The following is a 23125-nucleotide window of genomic DNA, read 5'->3' as shown; positions in this document are numbered from 1 at the left end:
TAGACAAAAATTTTCACTCTCTTTTCTTGACACATTTCACCACATATAATAGCCAGGAATGCATTGTCTGTTCTACTGTCCAAGTTACTTCTGTACTGATGGCTCTAATCTAAATCTTCATGAAATATTTACAAGCCATAGTCTCACATTCTTTCTTAGCAATGCTAAGAGAAAAGAAGGCATCATAAGTGTTTAAGAGTGGGGGTTCTGAAGCTAAGGCAGCTGGGTTTCGAGTCAGATCTTGTAAGTGGTCAATTTTCCCCTGTGTCTTGGTATCTATATCTTTAAAATGAATATATTATTGCTGCCTTTCTTATAGGGTGTTCAAAAGGATTGACAGGCAGAGAGGAGGGCACAGTCATGTCTATCCTTATTATACAATAGCTGCAGTCTCTTAGACATTTTCATCCTCATGGTAAAGATGGTGATCATCATTACAAACCAGACAACTTTAGGCAAATTGAGAATAAAGAAGCAAGTTCATGATACTCTAATGTTATTCAATGGATTACATCTTTTAGGATGTTTTAGTTCTGTTCTCAGGTTTTTAATAGGAGGATTCATGCTATCTAGGCGCGTTGTCGAGTACTTTCATGAAGAAAAATGATGTTGTTACATTAAAGGATGAAGCTTTACATACATTTGATTTGCTGCATTTGGATTGATTTCAAGACAAACAGTTCAATGATACTAAGAACTAGTGCCCCCAAGCACAGAAGACACTAATGTGGGAAATGAGAAGAGCTAAAATAGGAATAGTATGAAATATTTTAAAGAGCAAGTCAGAAAAATGTGTCCACTGTCCCAATTTTAGTGAGAAGTTTCTTATCTGCTATTGAATGGGCTTGTTTAATTACTACTATAACTTACATACAGACCACTTATGGGAGGAAATGACAAATTTAATTATAGAGCATGATATGATATGCCCTGGCCCTTGCTTTCATACTGTTTGGAGAATATCATGTTATTTATTTCTTTAGAGTGAACTCTGCCCTAATTTTTAAAAACATCCTTAATTTGAAAGAATGTAGATGAGTGAAGTGACTCTACATGACAAGTTATTTATTCTTCACTGATTATAATATTCTTTTTTTCTCTTAACTATCAGAGAGTATCATTGCTCACTTCACTCTGTCCCCAACTCCTGGAGGTCTAGTGTGTTGTCAGATAAAATCATTATCTTGTGGATGATCTTTAATGATTTTTTTGTATGTTAGCCTCAAAAGCATATTCCTCATGTGTGTTTTTTAAATTATTATTAATAGAAGGACAGAAGAAAAGAAGAAACACACTTCATGAATTCAAAAAGTCAGCAAAGACTACTCTATTTAAAGAAGACCCATTACTGAAGATAAAAACAAAAAAAATGAATGCTGCAGACCAATGTGCTAATAGATGTATTAGGAATAAAGGACTTCCATTTACTTGCAAGTAAGTTTCTTCATTTTGTTCTTAGGATAACTTTCCAAATACAGTATGTACTTATTATCATCATGGTTTTGGTTTTTGTTTTTGTATTTAATGTGATTTGCCCTTAAAATTATAAGCTTGGCTTTAGTGTTAAACACATTGCAACAGAAGACTTAGCTTTCAGTTGATGGAAATATGAGTAAGGAAGTACATATAAACTGACATCTTTTAGACCTCATGGTGGCTTTGGTTATGGAATTTATATTTCTCATCTTATAAGCAATTGAACTTTAGGAACTGAAAGGTAATTAGATTTACTTTTATCTCACTTTTAAATGTTTTAGAAAACATTTAAAATATTCTATTCAGAGTAAACATTTTGTTTTTCTTTCAAGAGGAGTGAAGAAATTTTCAGAATATAAGTTGGACAGTAGCCAAAATTTACTGTAACTTATGTCAATGTCTTTAGGGATTTAAATAAAAGGTGTTGAGAGAATTAGATTAAAAACTAGAGGGGTTGGTGTCAGCAGCAGAGACTGTTTAGGCCAGGGTAGTGGTGATGACGTTATAGATGAAAAGTGATGGGGTAATTCAGAGAGGCATGAGGGGACTCAGAGTGAGTTCTCTTACTTGTGAAAGTCCCTGCATGATCTCACAGAGAATTCCTTACTACTTTGCCAGTAATCCCAGAGGATGCAATTTGGAATTTTGGGCCATGAAGGTGACACTTTCATCCTAACTGCCCAAGGAAAATGTGTTTCCTAGTTCTTCTCCATAAACATTTCTCCCCTCACTTACTTTCCTCCCTTTCATTCCCTATTTCATCCCACATGTTAGAGGATTTAGCATGACACCCTGTAAATTTTAAATTCTGCTCTAGAACATTTGGGTCATGACACATAATGTGAACACAGATTTAGTAATGTCATGGCAAGTGGTCTGAATTTCATCTCGCCTTTCTCAGAGAAATGAATGTTATGGGCCTGAGGGGAAAGGACATGGTCAGAGAATAACTTCAATAGATTTAGAGGGAGGAGAGACTATCTCCTTTCTATCCATTTACAGCTCCTCTGGAAGTATTTTATAGCCAAACTGCCACTTTCAGGGAGATATTTCTTGGCAAGAATAGTGGGGGATTGACTTTGCAAGTATTTTCCTATGATGATTCTGCTTCTCTCCCCTGACTTTCTGATAAAAGCGTTGTTAGTTAAAAATAAATTAGAGAAATCCACTCTCAATCAGCATCTCAGCTGTGTAGATTTATGGAGATGTTCTTCTGGGGGAGGAGGTTGGATTTACTGTATCCCCCCCCCCCCCCCCTTGGGGTTGGAAGGGCAGGGCATAGAGAATTAGAGAACCACAATCATTGTTGGTTTTTAACTCTGAATCTGACAATACACTCTCCTGAATCCACAAGTAAGGAAAGTATTGCTACCTTTCGATTTTCACATTAATCAGCCTTATGCCTATTAAAACCAAACCAAAACAAAAGGACACATATGTAATACCCTTTGTAATGCTTTAAGCAATAAAAAAAAAATTTAGTCTGCAAATTTATGGCAACCTGTACAGAAAATCACATGTAATAAAACCCATGCACAGCCCAAGTTTTCCTGCCTAGAAATCGTATCATCCTTCTCACTTATCTATCCCAATATGTGTGTCTTATACATATGTGTTTGGAACCACTAAATACATTAGTTATTCAGAATTAAATATATATACTGTGATACTCTGAAATTAGGTTCTTAATGAATTAAATGATATTTTTGCCGTCTTGTCATATGGACTAGAATCATTGGCAAACAAGGGCAAATATAGGAAAATGTTGGAAAATACCAACAAAGCCGTGTGAATGCATTTGCGATTGAGTAGGCATGGAGTGGAACATTGTCAAACACTCTTTTCTCTTGAGAAGGGATCAACAAAATTGATTGCATAGAGATTGAAATGTTCCTTTGCTGGGTAGGAAAGATAACCAGAGTGCCTGGTTCTAAGCTCTTCAGAAAATTGCCATTCATCCCTTGGCTCAAGAGAAGAAAACAGGAGGCATTCCTCTTCTAGCCGTGACTGAGTTACTCTTACTGGAATTGCCCTCCTGCCATGACCAACTAATTCTTGAAATGAAGATGATAATTAAAATCAGGCTAAGATAAAGTCAAACTCTTAAAGTCAAACTTAAATTTGACAGCCAGGATCCAGTCCATATGGAGTGTACAATGGTCGAAGGAAACAGTTTTCTGAGAGAATATGGCAGAGTAATGGAAGAAGAGAAAAAAGTGAATGAAATCAGTGAGCTGGAGACCCTGTCCCACACTTTCCAGATGTAACCACATTTGTATTCACAGAGGCTAATCTTGCACGTTCCCCATGGGGCTCCTGCAAAGTTATCTCATGTCAAAACCATGTAGAAAAGTAGTTTATATATGTTTGCTACATTTTTATTTTAATGTAAAGTTAAGTGGGAAGCTATTGATTTATTTTTAAATGTTTGTTTATTTTTCTATATGTTATTTATATAATTACTATGGTTTCAAGGTCATTTAACACTCTCCCCCTAACACTACAATAAGGAAATAGGGAATTTAACATGTATGGCATAAGCTTATAGTCTACCAGATCACAATACAAATCTATTATTAGCCAATTCTTTTTTTTAAATTTGTTTTATTGCTTAAAGTATTATATTTGTCTCCTTTTTTTTTTCCTCCCCTGGTCTCCCCTACCCCCCAGTGTCTTGTCTTATCAAGTTATTCTGCCACAGCTACAAAAATAATACTTTTATGTTTTGCTTTTAATTACTATGTCAGCTGTAAAATGTTTTTAACAGGTAGATATTTTAAAATACTTGTATGTAAATCAAAGCACAAAGTTTATGAATAGGTTTTGAAGTTATGGATATAGAATGAAATGTAGTAAATAAAATATAAAATAATAAGTAAAATATTTTCTAAAATTTTATGTCTCTTTTGTATTTGTTTTATAAAATTATTTCCCCTTATTGATATTATTTAAAAGTTGTCAAAATACTAAGAAATGAAGGCTTGTCCATGATGGCATCATAAGTAGCATAGTAAGGAATTTTAATATCATTTCTTAATGGGAAGAAAACACTTCAGAATTCCAACATCGGTTCTTATGTATAAAATGTTATCAAATACTTTACTATTTATGGTTAAGAGATTTTTGCATTTATAATTTTAGTTTAGAAAGACTTTTTATTGCCCTCCTTGGTTAAACCATGTGCCCAATCTTTAAAAACTGTATAAATAGTAGTATTCCTTCTTTTCATTCAGATATTTTTTTCAGGGCCTTTGTTTTTGATAAAGCAAGAAAACGATGCCTCTGGTTCCCTTTCAATAGCATGTCAACTGGAGTGAAAAAACAGTTTGGCCATGAATTCGACCTCTACGAAAACAAAGGTAACTGGCCACTTTCTAAATATCCATAATGAAATCAAGTATAAAAGTATGTAAACTTCTGCCACAGTTCTCTTTCTCATGGATTTTTCTGTTATATACTGGATCTATTATGCAGTCAATTCATCTATTAAGACAGATGACACTAGAGACTTGACAATAGAATGACACTTGTGATTACAGAGGTCATTTCCCAAACTTCCCATAATTAGATTACCTCTTCTCAGTTTATTTCTAGGAGCCTCTCCTAGAAATGGTATTCTCCATGTCATTTTGGAAAGTGCCACCTTAAGCTATTAGTTTAAGACATCTTACATTACAGCAAATTTGGTGATTACTATAGTATTTTAAATTTTAATAACTTTAAATATCTAAGTTATAGTGATAATTGCTGATAATAAAAAATGTGGAGATATTGAAAAAATAGTTGGATCTATTTCTAATTATTATGTTCTTTAAAACATTATATTTATATATAATCTTTATTGATTTTCAGAAAGGAAAGGAGAGGGAGGAAAAGATAGAAACAGCCATAATGAGAGAGAATCATTGATTGGCTGCCTCCTGCATGCCCCCCACTGGGGATGGAACCCACATCCCAGGCATGTGCCCTGACTGAGAATTGAAGCTCAATCTCCTGGTTCATAGTTTGACACTTAACTACTAAGCACACTGGCCAGGCTAATAAAATTTTTTTAAAAGAAGAATTGAGACCAAATTTTTTGTTAATTTGTCTATTTTAGTATTCTGATATTATAGTCACAAGGTATTTACTTTGTAAAAAGCAGAATTATATCAAATTATTGAAGAATGTTAAATAAACATGAATTTGAGAAGATAAATCTCTCATCACAAGAAATAGTTATGGATTGTATTTATGATAATAGCATTAATTTTAATTTTAATGTTTCCTTCAATCATATTATCTTTTTAATTTAGGTATTTGGTAATATACACAGATATTTTCTTATAATATGGTATATGTCTAAATTAAATTAAGATGGGTTCATGGTAGAAAATAAGATGATATCTATACACCCCAATAATTCTACAAATCCTAAATATAATTCGTACTCTAGTATAAGACCATCTTCAACTAACAACTGTATTGTAGTTGATATTGTTTGACAGAAATATTCAGCATGTTTCAATTTGATTGCCCTGCAATTTAACAGTGGAAATATTAGCAAAAATATGGAAAAAATCAAAATAATATAATTATATCACACACACACACACACACACACACACACACACACACGTATATACAAAACCCACACCATTTTACTAAAAGACAAATTAGTTATTTTTATTATCTTAAAGTAACTTTCTGAATTCATTATAGGTTTTATAAATCCATTAATTTTCATTTTTAATATTTTCTTAACATGGTCTGCATAATTGAGCAAATCATTCTGCCAAATTAAGTTTGGCCAGTTGAGTGTAGAGACTATGTTAAATACATAGACTAATATCTTCAGTTATCCAAGTATATGCTCACAAAATTAAAACTTCTCAATAGTCTTTTTGTTGTTGTTCTTGTTTTGGATTATTCTGAAAGGTATTATTTTGAAAATATTAGTAGAAGCTTTAGGCAATACATTTCAATACGATTTGAAAACCAGTAGTTTACAAGTGTTAATTACTTAAAGGTTTGAATGGAAGTTTCTTTTACTTTTAAATATATACTGCATGTTACCCATAGTTATAGCCTTTGTCTCTGCTTTCTTCTGATAGACTATATTAGAAACTGCATTATTGGTAAAGGAGGTAGCTACAAAGGAACGGTATCTATCACTAAGAGTGGCATCAAATGCCAGCCCTGGAATTCCATGATACCCCACGAGCACAGGTAAGAACAGCATGAAGAAGAGAGGATAAACCTCTTTTTTTGATTATATGTGTTATAAATCTCACATTGGTCCTTCAGGATAATTCTACAGTTCTATAATAGTATAGACAACCTTGCTGAATTATAGTAGGCCAAGGATGATGTGAATGCATGACTGGTATTTAGCCAAAGATGAACAAGTTTATCATTAAGATGTGGTCTAACGTCATCCTACCTCAATACTTCTATTTATAGATCCTAGTGTTTGTGAAAAAGTAATGGAAACATAATTTTAAGATTTTCCCCTCTCCCTTTGCCTTCAAAAAGGTTCTGCATTGTGCAGCTGGAGGTGGAGAGGTTGACTCTATAAATTAGAGATGGATCACATTCTGACCTTACCTAGTGGCCCAATGTTCTTTAACCATGGTGGTTCTCAACCTCGGCTGCACATTAACATCATGTGCTAGAAGCCCATAACACATCCTGCCACTCAGGTATCAGCATAGACCAATTACATCAACATTTCTTGGGGAAATAACCCATGTGCCATCTGATTTTTAAAAAATGCTCACCAGATGATTCCAAAGTGCAGTCAAAACTAAGAACGTCTGCTAAAAACTCATGCCTCTGACCAGCTTTCCCGTTTTACCTACTGTCGGATGACTAAAAACAAAACAAAACACAATCTTCTCATTCCTTGGGATTTAAATGTCTACACTTAAAATTGTGTTCATTATGAGATGAATGCTATTTAAAGATGAGTAAACATAGTAGCCATAGGCTCATTAGTCTGAAAGTTTTAATCATAATGGAGGAGAAACATAGATACAGTGGGGCCTTGACTTACGAGTTTAATTCGTTCTGTGACGGAGCTCGTTAACTCAAATTACTCTGTCAACTCAAAGCAAAAAATCGGCCGTATCTCGGAAAAACTCGTTAGTCGGGACACTCTTAAGTCAAGGCCCCGCTGTATCTACTCCCAACTAGAGAAATAAATTTAGCCAGTTTTCAAGGTTTATTTTACAAATAATTTTAACTGCAACTAAAGTAGTTGAAAAACAGCTCACCCTGGTTATGAAATGTATTAGAAGATTTAGATTACCACGTGCCAGTTACCTTGCTGAGCAGTATACCGCGTCTATGTCCTTTAATCTTTCCAAGAAACACATAGTGGATGGTTTTATTAATTCCGCTTTTATATAGGGAGATGCTGAAGCACAAAGAGCCTTAGTAACCTTTCAAGGTCATTCACATCTAGTAAGTGGGATGGCCAGAATCTGAGTCCTGCTTTTAACAAGCCCAGGGCATCACACACTTAGCAGGTTAGTAGGACACAGGCTGTCACTTGTTTTTCCAATAGTGAGGATAACTTTGCCTTAATGAATCCACTTTTTATCCCACTCCATTAATTTTTGGAGGGTATAATTATGAAAGATGATTTTAATTCAGTAAACAAAGATGAGTGAATTGGCCCACATACAAAGAAAAAGAGTTTGTTGCTTCACTTTGGGATCAAACTTGTGATCTCAGCCTAATTAACACCAGCGAGTAAGTGTCCAAACTGATCAGCTTTCCCGTGTTTCAGTAACAGAAAACAACTAATTTTTTCCAAATTATTGATTTTTTAATTTTAAATTTATTTTCTAACTTTATTGTTACTATTGACTCTATGACAGATGTCCCCAACAGATATCTGTGAAATAGAGAATTGTCCTTATATTAAAAAAACAAGCAATATAATTGGTTTTGTCCTCTCATAAGTATGTGGATGGTGTCATTCCCAGGATATTATGGAAAACATCTTATTTAAATACATAGATCTATGCTTTTCATGAACAAAGGAATAGCATTTGAAATCAATCCAGGCTTAGTTAAGGAGAGTGCACTGGACTGACCCAGTAAAGGTCTTATTTCAATCCAATTTCTCTATGATTGTGATTCTCCGCTAGAGGAGTAAATGTGAAATAGATCTCCCTGGGAACAGGCTTTCCAGTCCAATCAGCTATTTTTCCAACAAACATTTCCTTGAGTTTAGGGCTGAGAAGATCTTGTACATTAATCAACATTTTAAAAAATTCAGTGGGAGCAACACTTAAGTATCATCAATTATCAGCTTATTGGAATATCAACATAATTGCTTAACACTTTTAAGTGTTAACTAAAGATTAACTTCATGGGAAATGGAAAAAGAAATATATAAATGTCTTTGTCTGGAGGAATGATTTGTTGTTGACTCCCTAAATTGAAATATTTTACAAGTGGCTTAATGGGAAGATGATGATAGATGATGAAATGAGCATAGAAACTTAACCAGAGAATCAGGTGACCTGATATCTACACCTCTATCTTTCATTGGCCACCCAGCATTCATTAATGAAGCAGATGATGGAATAGATCAAGTTTCCTATGAACACTGTTTATATTAAAAGAAAAGAAAAGGTGACTAGCACCAGAAGATCTAATTTATATTTCAAAGTACCTTTAAATATAACTCAATTTTAAACATTTCTTCACTTATCTCTCTTAAAGCCTTGCCAACAAGGACAAAGAACCAACAATAGTATATATATAAATAAAAGTTTATTACAAATCCTGTTGACTGGCATATGGCTTTGGTGTAACAGGTTTTCATAAACATTTGTTGAATGAACACAAATAAGTGAAAAGAGCAGGACTAGACTTCACCCCTCGGTCAGGTACGAGTTGCTACAGAAAAGCATGCTAACACCTCAAAGCACAAAGGAAAACCAGTTAATTTGGGTAAAAAGTCATATATGCCAAAGAATGAAGAGATGAGCCAGTATTCTTGTTACCCTGCATGCCTTCAAGAGGAATTCGATATGAATTGATAAAGAATTGTGAAAAGAAGCACATTTTTTCTCTTCATTTCTCATTTTGTTAACTCTAGTGGGACAAGTTTATTCATTTTTCAGCCACTTTTAGGTTTGATTTACACTTTATCTACCTTTCTACTTGTATTTTTCCTACTAAATTGTTTTTTGATTCATTGACTGCTTCTTCACAGCTTCTTTTTTACTTTAAAAATCCACTGGAAAGGTATATTTGTGTATATATTTGTGTGTGTGTGTGTGTGTGTGTGTGTGTGTGTGTGTGTGTAGAACAAAAATCTCTAAAACTAGATATTTAATGTGTTCATTTAACATGTGCTAAATCCATTATTTAGTTTCTTAAGTAAACTGAGTCTGTAAAATGATACAAAATGAAGGACCTTATAATAATCCCATTCACTCCATTCATCTTATACATCTGAAAGTTGAAATCCCCAGATGTATCTAAGAACTGGTGTCATATATGGCAGCAATGGAGATTTTGTGATTATTCTTACTCTTCTATTATACTAAGCTTTCCCATAAAATAGAGTTATAAGAGAATGTTCTAAGGTAAATTTGATTAATACCCTACTTTATGAAAAAGAGTAAAATCAGTTTTGATTCTATCAGAATCGTATGTCATTAAAAGTTATTATAAAAAATTGGAGAACTGACAAAAATGAAAGAAAATTTCAAGCAATGGCACATACAAAAGGTATCCTAAATTATTCTGGAATAACAGGACTAAAACTAAGACAAAAGATGACTCCTTTTTCCTTTGAAAATTAAAACTGTTAGGAAACTGTGAAATCATATGAGCTTTAATTGTTCAGCCAATTGTTTAATTTTTACTCCACAGAGTAAAGACTACTAAGTGGAGTGTACTTAATAATAGGTAGCATTTATTGTCAATTACTCTGTCATCTCTTAGAACTTCTCAAAACAACCATATACTGTGTAAGATATGGTTACAGTCTACTGTGTTATGAGTTATGGTTTTATTCATTGTACAGGTAAGCGAATAGGCTGAGAGGTCAAGTTACCTGCTGGATCTCTAGTTAGTAAGTGAGAGAGTTGAAATTTGAGTCCAGGTTTAATTTGATTCTAGACCCTTGGTTCCTGTTACTTCATCAAGCTGTTTCTTAGTTGTTATAGGAGGGACATTCTTCATAATAAAAGCAACAAATAAACAAGCAATTATGTGGGATAAGCACTGTAACTGTGAGACTTCAAGGTCAATTGCAGTGTTTCTTCGGTTTTCTCCTTAGTGGCCTTGCTCAATCGCTTGCTGCCTTTGAATGAAACTTTGAAATTGTGGTACAAACAATATTCACTAGGTTCTTAAATGTTTGGCTCTTGGAAAATCCAGAGATGAATCATTCTTAATGATGTTGAACATGTGACTTGTTAGCTAAGTGTTTATAAAATTTAAGGATGTTAAGAATGGATGGAAATAGCACTTAAAGTTAATATACAGGATGGGGCAGAGGTAGGTTTACAGTTGTCCATATGGAAAACAATACATAATTAATAAATAATTATACAAGAAAAAAACTCGGTGTTTTGCATAGTCACAAACTGTAAACCTACTTTTGCCCCACCCACCTTGTACATGGAGATCTGAGTTAGAATAAATGTTTCTCTACTTTCAGGGAAAACATACCCAGTAATTAGTAAATTTAATAGGCCCAAAGTAAAGTTGCATGCGCTTATACTGTAATGATTATCATTTTAAAACTAGCTTTTTGCCTTCGAGCTATCGGGGTAAAGACCTACAGGAAAACTACTGTCGAAATCCTCGAGGGGAAGAAGGGGGACCGTGGTGTTTCACAAGCAATCCAGAGGTACGCTACGAAGTCTGTGACATTCCTCAGTGTTCAGAAGGTAAATGAACCTGAATGCCGCGCGGGGCACTCTGCCCCTCCTTTGTGTAGATCTGCAGCTCGCATGAAAGGTTAACAAAAACAAACCAAATCGCAATGAATATGCTGTCTATTCCAACACAACCATAGAGAATTAACTGAGCATTTTATACACAGTTTTAAAACCTGATCATCACCAGAGTCTAAGGGAGCAAGTTATCAGTTTATGAGTTTAATAGAGTCTGGGGCATCATTCTGGGGAGAGTATAAATTTGGACTTTTTCATAAACCGTGTGGAGCTCACGTGCCTCAAACTCTGTTTCCATACATCATCTGAAAGGAAGCAAATGCAACTTAGCTCTTTATGTATGAATAGAGCTAATTCTCTATTCATCAAACTCCTGCTTCCACAGCAGTGGTGCAGCAAGGGTATATGAACCCAGAAGAGGGTATATTGGAGGGGGTCACGGGAATTGGACACACCTGTGTGCGTTTTGGTGCAAATGTGACTTGAACCAAATCTAATACATAGACTGGAACACTGTTCAGAATAGCACCTGAAGAGATCAAGGCTGTCTTGAAGGCAGGCACCCTAAATCCATATCTATGTTTTTACCTCCTCTCACAGCATAAGAGGGCACTGTCCTTACTTTTGCAGTGGAAAACTGAATGACTGACGAGAAGGAAGAGTAACCATTTCAGCATTGTATGCGGTTTATTTTTCTTAGTTATCTGGCTACCGAATAGCTGTTCTGTCAGAACCTAAAATTCTGAAAATCCAAATGAAACATGGATTACATTCTGATAGGAATTTAGTAGGATTTCAGAGTTCTTGTGGGTGGGGGGGTCTGCTGAAATACTGTCCAATTTTTATAGTAAGTTATCTTACCTATTTGTTAATGAACCAATTTTTTAAAAGACATTTCTTCCCTAAATATCAATTTAGTATTAGGTTGATATTTTCACATAAAAAAATCATTGTTAGTTCATTGTCACAGAGAAGGTGGATTTGTTTTCTGTTGTTGGTTAATTTAAAATTGACTTCATGTGCCAGAGCCAGTTCTATCCCTGTTTGTAAATTCTTACTTTTCATTCGTTCCATATCGTATTCTGTTCACTATAACTTCTTCATCATTGTTTTCTTTTCTTTTAAAAATAATAAACTGATCTGTGATAACGTGAGAACAAGTCTGTTTTGTATGAATAAGTCTGTCATTAATGTTTGTCTTAAATTTACACCTGGAAGAAAATAACCTGCTTTTGGGAAACTCTCCATTATCACAATTTTCTGAGGTTGAAAGACATTGCAAGGAGTTTTGAAATTGATTTTGTTTGACCTTGGAAAGGGTTTTCAAGGGAAGGTAACGTGGTCAAACTGTAAACAGTTTAGCATTTATGTTACCTGCCTAGTCTGTATGAGAATGTAATTTTTCAACCACTGATTTGTAAGAGAAACCTTATCCAAATACACTGGCATAGATCTGAACTGATAGTTAATGTAGAACAAACATGCTAGAAAATAAGTAATTGTAAAAGTCCTCTTTCCAGTTATTCTTATGTCATTAGATTATATATCTTTAACATCCTTTAATCATCATTTTAAGTCATTACAGCTCTCTTGGAAAGGGCATTACTCTTTAGTATAATGGTGCATGATGCTGATGGTTACAATGGCACTGAAGGTTGCAGATATGCTTTTTCTGGAAACAAGTAGAACTCTGACAACAGTAGAAAAACCCTCCTGTGAGAGAAGTAAACCAACACCTATCTGCCCTACAGGCTAAACATATCTCAGGGAGTGTGAACTGAGTTGTGATGTTTAAATTCATTCTATAATGAACAATGTTTTAGCAGGATTTTAATAAAGAGGATCTAAAATGAGAAGCACTATCAATACATTAATAAAGAAAAACAGCACTTTATAAAATAATAAAATACTCAAAATAATGTACAAATGATGTTGACTTATATTAAGATACATATATAAGGGGGAAACCTCAAAATCCAGAATACTTAATATCATCAGTGAGCCATTTTTATCTATGTATATTAATTTATTAAATGGCAATTTCCAAAGGTTACATCATTATGGATGAGGTAATAATAATCAAATCAAATAGTTTTGGATATTTAAAATTAAGCAAGAAAAATTCCTCAAGTCAAACTTCAAACTGTTCCTTTTGAAAATACATGTAGAGCAGTATATATTTTTTGAAAAATTTGTAACAAACTTTTGACTAAATACTCATCTGAAATTTATCAGAAAGTTTGATTCATAGACAATATTTTTCTGATGTCTGATGATTAATACTATTTTCTTATAATTTAAAACTTTGAAATATATTAAGCATTCCAGTAGAAATGTCAATCTTTGATTCAAAGATTGTGGAAAACTGAGCTTTGTAAAATCTAATTTCTTGTTTTAACATTTGCTTGGGATTTAAAATAAAGCCAACACTAGTCATTGGAACAGATGTCTTTTTAATGATTGTCAGATATCCGAGTAAATACATTTTAAGCCATAATCATTATTTTTTAATGTCTCACACATAATATCCCAAATAATACTGTGTGTTAAATCCATACTCTGCATGGAGAATGACTTTAAAAAAACAAGACTTAAATAAAACTATTACTAGTATTTATAAATGTGGATTTGTGAGACTATCAATATTTTAAACATTCAGTTTTTCTGAAATAATCACCAGCATGGAATTTGCTGAGAAATACTTTTGAAATGTCTCTTTTAGTCTTAAACTTAGATCACTGTGGTTTTATGATTGAGAAAAACGGAACACAATATTTTTTGAGTTACTTAGTTAATATGGTGAGAAAGATGTTATGTTAATCCTACTTATGTTACAATTATGTGTCATTTTATAATTTCCTACTACTATTTAGGTCAAACCTATATTCAGAAAAAAAAACATTCTACTTATGAATAGAAATAATTAGTTTGCATTTATGTGGTCTGGATTAGTATTTTACTTTTTTGTACTTTTTGTTTGTTCTTTTTTTTTTAAAAAAAAAGAAAAGAACTTGCTAGAAGGGTTAAATAATACACTTACCACAGTAGAGAGAGAAAAAGAAAATAGAGCAGGAGGGCAATCCTCACCTTCTTGTACTGTTAAATAGATTATGCTTTCACCCGGTTCCTTGAGTAGGTGGACTTAGTTTCTACCTGTCCTACCTGTACTGCTTAACTTTGAGCTACAAAAACTTAGAAGAGTCTTAGAATTCTGGAAGTTTGAAAAGTGACTGTGAGCTTAAAGTTTGGCTTTCTTGAGGTAATTTTTTAAGACTAACCTGATGGCTTGATGCAGTGGTAAAACAACAAACCTTGGAAAAGATGGCCAATCTACCTGCTTTCCCAGGGCCTCCTTTTCCACATGCCCCAATAGGTGAAAATCCAACAGGAGGACAAACCTACTGTTATACACAGGAGAGCAAAAGGTAATTGGGACACTGTTGAAAAAGTCAGGGAGGTTGACTTTCTAAAATTATTCTTATCAGTCTACCTGAAAGTGTGACTAGTTAGGATGTATAGGGGACACATTAAAATGTGTAGGGCACAAAAGCAGTGAGGGAGAATGGAAAGAACACTATGGGTCAGAAGACCTGTGTTCCAAGCACAGGTTTGACATATTTCTGTTTTAGGTAAGTCCTTTAAGATTTTGTGAGTTCTTTCCTCACTACATAGATCAAATGATTTCTTATACATTAAAAGTACTGAATAATCAAAGAACATGTAATGATAATATATTTAGCATCTCATTTCTATCACCATAACACATTCATTGACTACCAAAATCCAACATTATTCTTGTTAACTTTTATTATTAAAAAAAAATCTCACTAGGTCTGAAACTGCATCCATAATTATCTCTTCACTTTACTATAAACATAGCATGCTAATTCACATTTCTATACCATTTTATGGTATTTTGCCCCTTTTTAGCTTATCCAACTCTCATCCATCCTTCAAGGACCAGGTAAAATCCACTCTCTTCTAAAAAGCTATTACTGACAAACACTTAGAACTTTTAGAATGGAACAAATTATCTACAAACTTGCTACTCACCATGAGATCCAAGTACCAGAAGCATCAGCATCCACTGGGAGCATCCCCACCCCCAAAACCCTTTATAAGAACTTGCCCTTTAACAAGATCTCAAAGTGACTTTTTATGCACATTCAAGTTTGGAGAAGCACTGGTCTACCACACTCATTCTAGAAAGTAGTCATAAGAAAATAAAAAATCCTGAAGTCCCCAGGAAAAATGTTTTCTAATAATCCCCATAGTATAGCTTCCTAGAAAATAACTTTATGTACTTTCATGTAAGGGGATATACTCTTATAAACTGCATTTGCTGAAGGAGACAAAATAGGTATATTTTAATTTCTTGAGTACTATATAAGGTTAGAAATTGTATATGTGGACCCTTATCTCTTATGTCTGACCATAGTATTTTATTCTATTTTCTCATTTAATTGCATTGATTTTTTCATTCAATTTTATTCATTACAAAGGAGCAAACAACAGTAATAAATGTCACATCATTTTCTGTGAAGATATCAAATCTTGCATTCTTTTAAAAAAGGGAACTAAATCAATCTGTACTGCATTCAAATGGAAAGCTCTTATGTGATAAGGCGTAACATATGTTGAGCATTCAATGTTGAAGAGGCCTTGCCCAAACAGAGAACTGTTATCAATATGCTCTTGGACCCCTGAAATGTATAGTGCACATGCTTACGGACTGTAGTCTGGGAATCTCAGGACCAAATGAGAGGAAGCTGAATTGTTCCCCTGTCTTAGTTCACAGATTAAACTACATGAAAAGGAGTAGATGGATCAAGCCAAACTGTCTCATATTTTGGAGAGTTAATAGTTAATGTCCTATTAGATGATATAAATCAAAGGTTCAAAAGGGATTTTTCTGATATTATACCCCAAGTTATTACAAATGCTAATTAGGCTAGATCTTGGTAGATACAACGAAACATTGACATCTTTGCTCCCTTTCAGTAAAGGTAGATGATCAGTAATCACAAGATACAAATGATGTGTTTGGGGAAGTTTGCCTGATCCGTAGGAAAGCCAAGCAATGATTTATTCCACAGGGTGCCTGTAGGACTACAAATCAACCTGTCCATTTGCGAAGTATCTTTTTCAGATAGTTGATGTGATTCAGGGTTTTCAGTGTGACATAAGAGGCCAGCCAGAAGAGAACTATTAGCCACTCAGAATCATCAGTAAGATTCTGCATAACTAGGTCAACTTAAAACATTTTAAAAACAGTGAGTACAAGGAGTTCAATAGTAGGTCAACTTCTATCCTCAGCTAGATAAGAGTAAAGCCTGCCCAGTTATTCAACATGGATATTTGCTAGCAGAAAGGAGCTATGCTTTCTTCTTTTAAAATATTCTTTGAATAGTAGCAGAATTGTATGCAAAGTTGGTCTCTACAATCTGTCTCATCCCGATTTGGGCATTGACCATATGAGTAAGATGTGCACTCATTTCCCGTGCATGTCATTGGAGGTTCGGCTGAGCGGGGGGCTTTATTGTACTGACAGAATAACTACTGAGATCCCTCGCAGCTTAGACAAACCAAGAGGAAAACCCCAAGACTCTATCTGATATTTCCAGTTTCTAAGTACCTTTGGACAGTTATTGAAAAATTAGAAAGGTAATTTCCTGGTCCTGTGGTAAATCTGTATGACACTGAGGACAAAAATCTCATTTAAGCTATATGAAAAGTTCGGTAAGGAGGATTTTATGTCACTCTTTATGGACATTAGGCCATAATTTAAAGTTAAAATGACATGTAAGTTTTTTCTAGAAATCTCTTTGTGAAACAGATGATTTACTGTTCTTTAAATGGGACAGTGGTGTTTTTGATTTCTCTGTCAGAAGCAATTAACATGCCATGCTTTGATTTTATTAGTAGAATGCATGACCTGCAATGGGGAAAGTTATCGAGGCCCCATGGATCATACAGAATCAGGCAAGACTTGTCAGCGCTGGGATCATCAGACGCCACATCGGCACAAATTCGTGCCAGAAAGGTAAAATACCACCAACCATGCTACCAGCGATTCTTTTCTCAAGCAGTTAGTTGCTCCCTGACAAACTGAAATGGAAATTCTCTTTATACAATGTTTTCTGGAAAGTCTTGGGCAAAGGGATTTATGATGAGGTACCTGAGTGCTGTGTACACTCCAATTAGTCCTGGCTGACTAGATTCCAGTTCCCAGAAATCAGGACGGTCCTGAGGAGTGTGAAGGGGAAGCACTAACAGAAGCTTCCTCTTCCTCTTCCACAGCAGAAAAAAGACAGAGGCCCATTCAATAATGATCTCCTTGACCAACCTCTGGGAGGGGCATTCTTGCTAAATACAAGCCAGACTCTTTCTAGAGCCACATATTCCGTGAGTTAGGTAAAATGGGCTCCCATGGGTGACACCATGACAGAGGTCCTGCCCAGGGAAAGGGAACAGAAGGTAGAGCAAATGATTCTTTGGCTGATTTACCCTGCTGTAGTTTTTAAAAGTATATTTGTATTGATTTCAGAGAGGAAGGAAGAGGGAGAGAGAGAAACATCAATGATGAGAGAGAACCATTGATTGGCTACCTCCTGCAAGGTCGTCCCCCCCCCGCCACTGGGGATTGACCTTGCAACCTGGGCATGTGCCTCTTGACTGGAACCAAACCTGGGACCCTTCAGTCTGCAGGCGGCCACTTTATCGACAGGGCCAACCTGGCTAGGGCTCTCCTGCTGTATTTTGAAATTGTCAATCTGGAGAAGTCAGGTAACCAAGTCCTCAGAAGTAGGTTTTGGAACTTATATGGTTAAAAGAAATATCTACTTTGGCCCATTCATTTCACATGAAACACTTTAGTTGAAAAAAAAATCTTGTTTTTATTATAAAGAATAAAAATACAGATAATAATTCCAGAGGAAGCTTTTTCTCTATCTTTGTTTAGAAATGTGGTTTTAGAAACGTGTTTTTTCTTCTTTATATTTTTATTTATTGTTCTTCTAAATGAGGTTAAAACTCGGCTTTATTTTTCGGTGCATCTCTAGTCCTTCAAGTGAGAGCAGAAGGGACATGGTAGCAATTAAAATCAAGTCACCGATGCAGGCCCCAGCTAATTGAAAGGGAGGGGGGTATGGAGAAAGGGGTGTGATGGAGTTTGTCTCTTGCTGCAGGGGAGGTGAGGGCATGACCTAGAAAGGCTCTGGTTCCAGAATTGAGCTATATCATTAGTAACAGCTCTTGAAACCTACCTTTTGGTTTAAACTTAAAGCCTGCCATGGAAGAAGACCTGTTTTTTTAATGAGTATTTTACACGAGGTCATGTTTGTGGAATCTGTTCTTAACTGGGCTTTATGAAAAGAGGTTTAGGTTTTAGACCTCAAATGGTAGACAGGTACTCAATGGACTTAACTTATTAGTAAAGGTGATGGTACTCTATACTTGGTGGAATATGTAAGTTCATAGATTCAACAATGATTAGCAGTCCTTGTAAGGCGAAACACAGAGAACTTTTTTTTTTTCTCTTCCCCTCAGCTAGCAGTATCTGAGCTGGATCAGAGGTTATTTTGTGAGCTGGGGGCTGGGAGGTGTTTCCAGGCAGATTTACGTGACACTTTTGTTGGTGTGGTTTGCAGATATCCCGACAAGGGCTTTGATGATAATTATTGCCGCAATCCTGATGGCAAGCCGAGGCCATGGTGCTATACGCTTGACCCTGACACCCCTTGGGAGTACTGTGCAATTAAAATGTGTGGTAAGTTAGGGTCAAATTTATTGCTTCCTTTTCCTCCCACAGATTGAATCGAAGCAGGTGATTATTAGTGAGACTGGTTAACAACTATTTTACTTGATGCTTTAATGTGTGCAGGTTTTTAATATTTTAAAAATGTGTTACATAATCCTACCCAATCCATTAGTTTGAAAGAGAGAAATACACAAGTGCACACACACTCACAAAACATTTATACTTATTAAAAGTCCTAAGCATTCTCATGTCATCAAGGAAAAAAAAATCCACAGAAGGAGAAAAAGATCAGAGATGATATGAAGTGTCATAATGTCATGACGCTGTAAAAGCTAGGACCTTAGACTCTTACCTTCCAATCCTGTATCCTTTCCTCCCCAGACGTTACACTGGCTGTCAGCTCACTGTGAACCTCCTCTGGTGAATGACAAGCTGCAGTGATGAATAACAAATCTTTAATCTCTAGGAGCTGGTCCCCAAGGCTGTCCTTGTACACAACCTGCATTCTCTTTCAACCTCTCTTAGCAGTTCTACAATTCTTTTCTATGTACTGTCCTTTACCTACTCCCACTCTCTGAATTTATGGTAAAAACTTTCTTTTCTCACTTGCTTTGTGGTATCCCTTTAAATCTGTATGTTTGGTCCTCTCCTCCATGGTTCACTCACATATTTTTACTCTTTTCTGAAATAATATTGATGGATAATAATTAGACATAGACATGCTTTTATTTATATGAGTACAGATGGCTCTTATTTTTTCAGCTGAATTCTAAGAGGCTTTAAGACCAGTAGAACTGCATACATTTAGTAAGGTGTAATAATGATATAATTGACTTGATATTATAAAGAGGATGGGGATAGTCCTTTGAACAAACCTAATTTGGTGTTATCCACAGTATGATACTGCCAAGGTAAATCTCTCTTCACTTAGACCTGCTAATAAAAGGAAGTGTTTGGGACAAATCAAAGCCCATAGAAAGGGCCATGTCTGGCATATGTGAAGTAACTGCAGAATCTGGAAGGCTCTCAATGTGAACACAATGTTCCAAGGAAATTTAATCATCTGCTCGGACCTTTAAAATAAAAGACAACTCCTGTGACAGTGTGTCCCTGTATAGATTAAATTAGTTCCACTTGTTGACTTTTAAAATCTTGTTACTCTTTCCATCATTCTAGACCATTTTAGGTACAACAAAACAACTGTTTTCCGTGTGTGTGTGTGTGTGTGTGTGTGTGTGTGTGTGTGTGTTTTAGGTACTCTTATAAATTGTCTCTTGTATTTTTGGTGTGTTTTAGGCATACACACAAGCATACTCACCTGCACATTTACCCTTTAACTGATACCACTCCCCCCCCCCCAAAAAAAACCAAAAAAACTATCCACGTGTTGCTCTCCTCTTCATTTTTCTAACCAATCTTTGGTTATTTTTAAAGGACATTGGGAGAGGAGAGAAATGGAATGAATATAACACTTCCTAACTATTACATAGATTATCTTTCTTTTCTGTCTGAGGAAAAGTCAACTAATTATTGCAAGTAGCATGCAATAATTCTGATGGCTTTGTTAAACAGAGGGTGGTGTTTATAGGATGTTAATTCTAAGAAAATGGTAGAACTTGTGAGTCAAAACCTAAAGTTAAGATTAAAATACTCTTCTGAGCTTTGGAAATATTTTAGAAATAATTTATTACAGGGAAGCTTTTAGTTTATAAAATGAATAAAAGTTGACATTTGGAATTCTGCAAAGTATGAGATAATGTTTTATGAATATCCTTTCATAATATTTTGGCTTCAACATATAATAAAGCTTTTAATGCAAAAATCAAGAAATTTGGAATTAGTTTGGAAAAGCCTATAATGTAAAATCAAATTTCAATTATGTATTTGTTTTCTACTGCTGCATAACAAATTACAAAAATAATTTGATGGCTTAAAACAATGCATATTTATTATCTCATAGATTCGGTTGGTCATTAGTGCAGGCATGACTTAGGTGGGTTCTTAGTATTGGATCTCACAAAGCTGTGATCCAGATGCCTGCCAGAACTACAGTCTCCTCTAAGACTCAGGGTTGCATTCCAAGTTCACTGGTTATTGGCAGAATTCAGTTCCTTGTGGTTGTAGTGCCGAAGCCCTCAGCTCATAGAAAATGCCTGTTGTGTCTTACTATCTGACCCTCTCCACAATAAGTTAGTTTACCTCTTAAAAGCCAACAGGATGGCTATCTGTTCCTTTGAGCTTTTTACCCCTATACCCTCTTTTAAAGAGCTTGATTAATTAGGAAATGCTCATCTAAGGTAGTCTTTCTTTAATTAACATAAAGTAGATTTTGATGAGGGACTTTAATTGCATCTGCAAATTCACTTCATTTTTATGAAGCTAATATAAGTTAATAAGTTAATCGCAGGAGTGGTTCCATAATGTTCACACCCACACTCAAGGGGTGAGAGTTATACAGTGTGTACACCAGTGGGTGGGAATCTTGGGGGCCATAATTGAATTTTATATACCACACACAGGTTCACATGCACTGGTTGTAAGAGAATATTGATTATCACTTTTTATTTGTATTATTTGATTCTTGGGTGAGCTTTCTGATTATCTCTCAGTCCCAATTGCTTGAATTCATTCTGAGTTTTCAATATGTTTGAAGAAAAAAAATAGAGTTGATTATGCACTTATCCTCTCTAAAGTTTAAGGGAAACTTTTAAACTCTTGTTACATTATATAATATTAGAGGCCCAGTGCACAAAATTTGTGCACTCATGGGGGCCCCTCAGACTGGCCTGCACCCTCTCGCAGTCCGGGAGCCCTCGGGGGATGTCTGACTGCCGGCTTAGGCCCACTCCCCACCACCGCCACTGCACAACCACCAGGGTGCAGCTCCTGCAGTGAGCGTCTGCCTCCTGGTGGTCAGTGCACGTCATAGTGACTAGTTGGTCTGTTGTTTAGTCGATTTGCATATTAGCATTTTATTATATAGGGTATGTTCTCTATCCAGAATATATACCTATATATACATTTACACATTGTGTGTGTGTGTGTGTGTGTGTGTGTGTGTGTTTAGTGAATTGTGTATTTATATCTTAGAATCTTGTGGTCACAAGAAATTTAAAAAAACTCAATTTTAATATATTAAAATCTTTTAGAAAAGTATAATGGGGCAAGGAATAAAGGACTCTCCAACATAAAAGAACATGAATTACATTAAAATAATATTTTAGGGTAAAGTGGAATGGAAAAATGATTGAAGGAGAAAAAGAACTTGATGTACTTTTTAATCAGAAACAGGTAGGTATCAAATCACTGTGGTATTTACAGCCTATGAAATCCATTTAAAAATTATATGAATTTTTTTTGTCTAAAAATGTCAATAGATATGCTAGAAATCACATATTTTGTAACTATTTAAACTTACCATAAAAAGTATAGAGGTCAACCTAAAAACATAAGAGGAAATATGAATAATTTTTCAAAATTATTTTAGTAAAGGAGAAAAAACAAAAATGAACATTTGAAGACCACTGATCTTGAAGAATTACTATACATTCCAAGTACAGTGGGGCCTTGACTTACAAGTTTAATTTGTTCTGTGACGGAGCTAGTAACTCAAATTACTCTTATGTCAAATCAACAGTGAACGAGTGAGACACATGATGCTGGGCTGATGTGGCGTTCACTGTGACGTTCGCTGCGCCAACTAGCGGTGGGGTATCTGAAGCTGGCTCATAACCCGAATTTTAGCTCGCAACTCAAAGCAAAAAATCGGCCCGTACCTCGGAAAAACTCGTTAGTTGGGACACTCGTAAGTCAAGGCCCCACTGTATTTGGGATGGAGAGGGCTGAGGAAGGAGGCAGGTGGGTCTGATGAGCTCTGATTTTAACAGCCCAATTAGAAATAAAGAGAATGTGAACTAAGGCAGTAAGTTGTGAGAATAATTGGGTGGGGAAGGATGTGAACAATACTAAATAGGTTAATGTC

At 35.1% G+C, this 23125-nt stretch overlaps 1 protein-coding gene across 2 annotated transcripts in view; it reads left to right on the top strand.

Moving 5' to 3' along the window:
• Positions 1–23125, top strand: part of HGF (hepatocyte growth factor) — a 66593-nt gene that overhangs the window by 5156 nt on the left and 38312 nt on the right. Inside the window, exons 2-7 of one of the 2 annotated variants that reach the window (XM_070425103.1) lie at positions 1269–1434; positions 4723–4835; positions 6570–6684; positions 11251–11378; positions 17307–17427; positions 19034–19152. In XM_070425103.1, coding sequence (XP_070281204.1) covers positions 1269–1434; positions 4723–4835; positions 6570–6684; positions 11251–11378; positions 17307–17427; positions 19034–19152 — 762 coding nt within the window. Of the gene's footprint in view, positions 1–1268; positions 1435–4722; positions 4836–6569; positions 6685–11235; positions 11379–17306; positions 17428–19033; positions 19153–23125 lie in introns of both variants that reach the window. The other variant, XM_070425102.1, reaches the window with a different exon arrangement.

This window comes from Myotis yumanensis, unplaced genomic scaffold, assembly GCF_028538775.1.
Source record: "Myotis yumanensis isolate MYYU_CA2020_CCGP unplaced genomic scaffold, mMyoYum1.0.hap1 SCAF_9, whole genome shotgun sequence".
Lineage (NCBI taxonomy): Eukaryota > Metazoa > Chordata > Mammalia > Chiroptera > Vespertilionidae > Myotis > Myotis yumanensis.
This window is presented reverse-complemented; position numbering and strand designations above follow the sequence as displayed.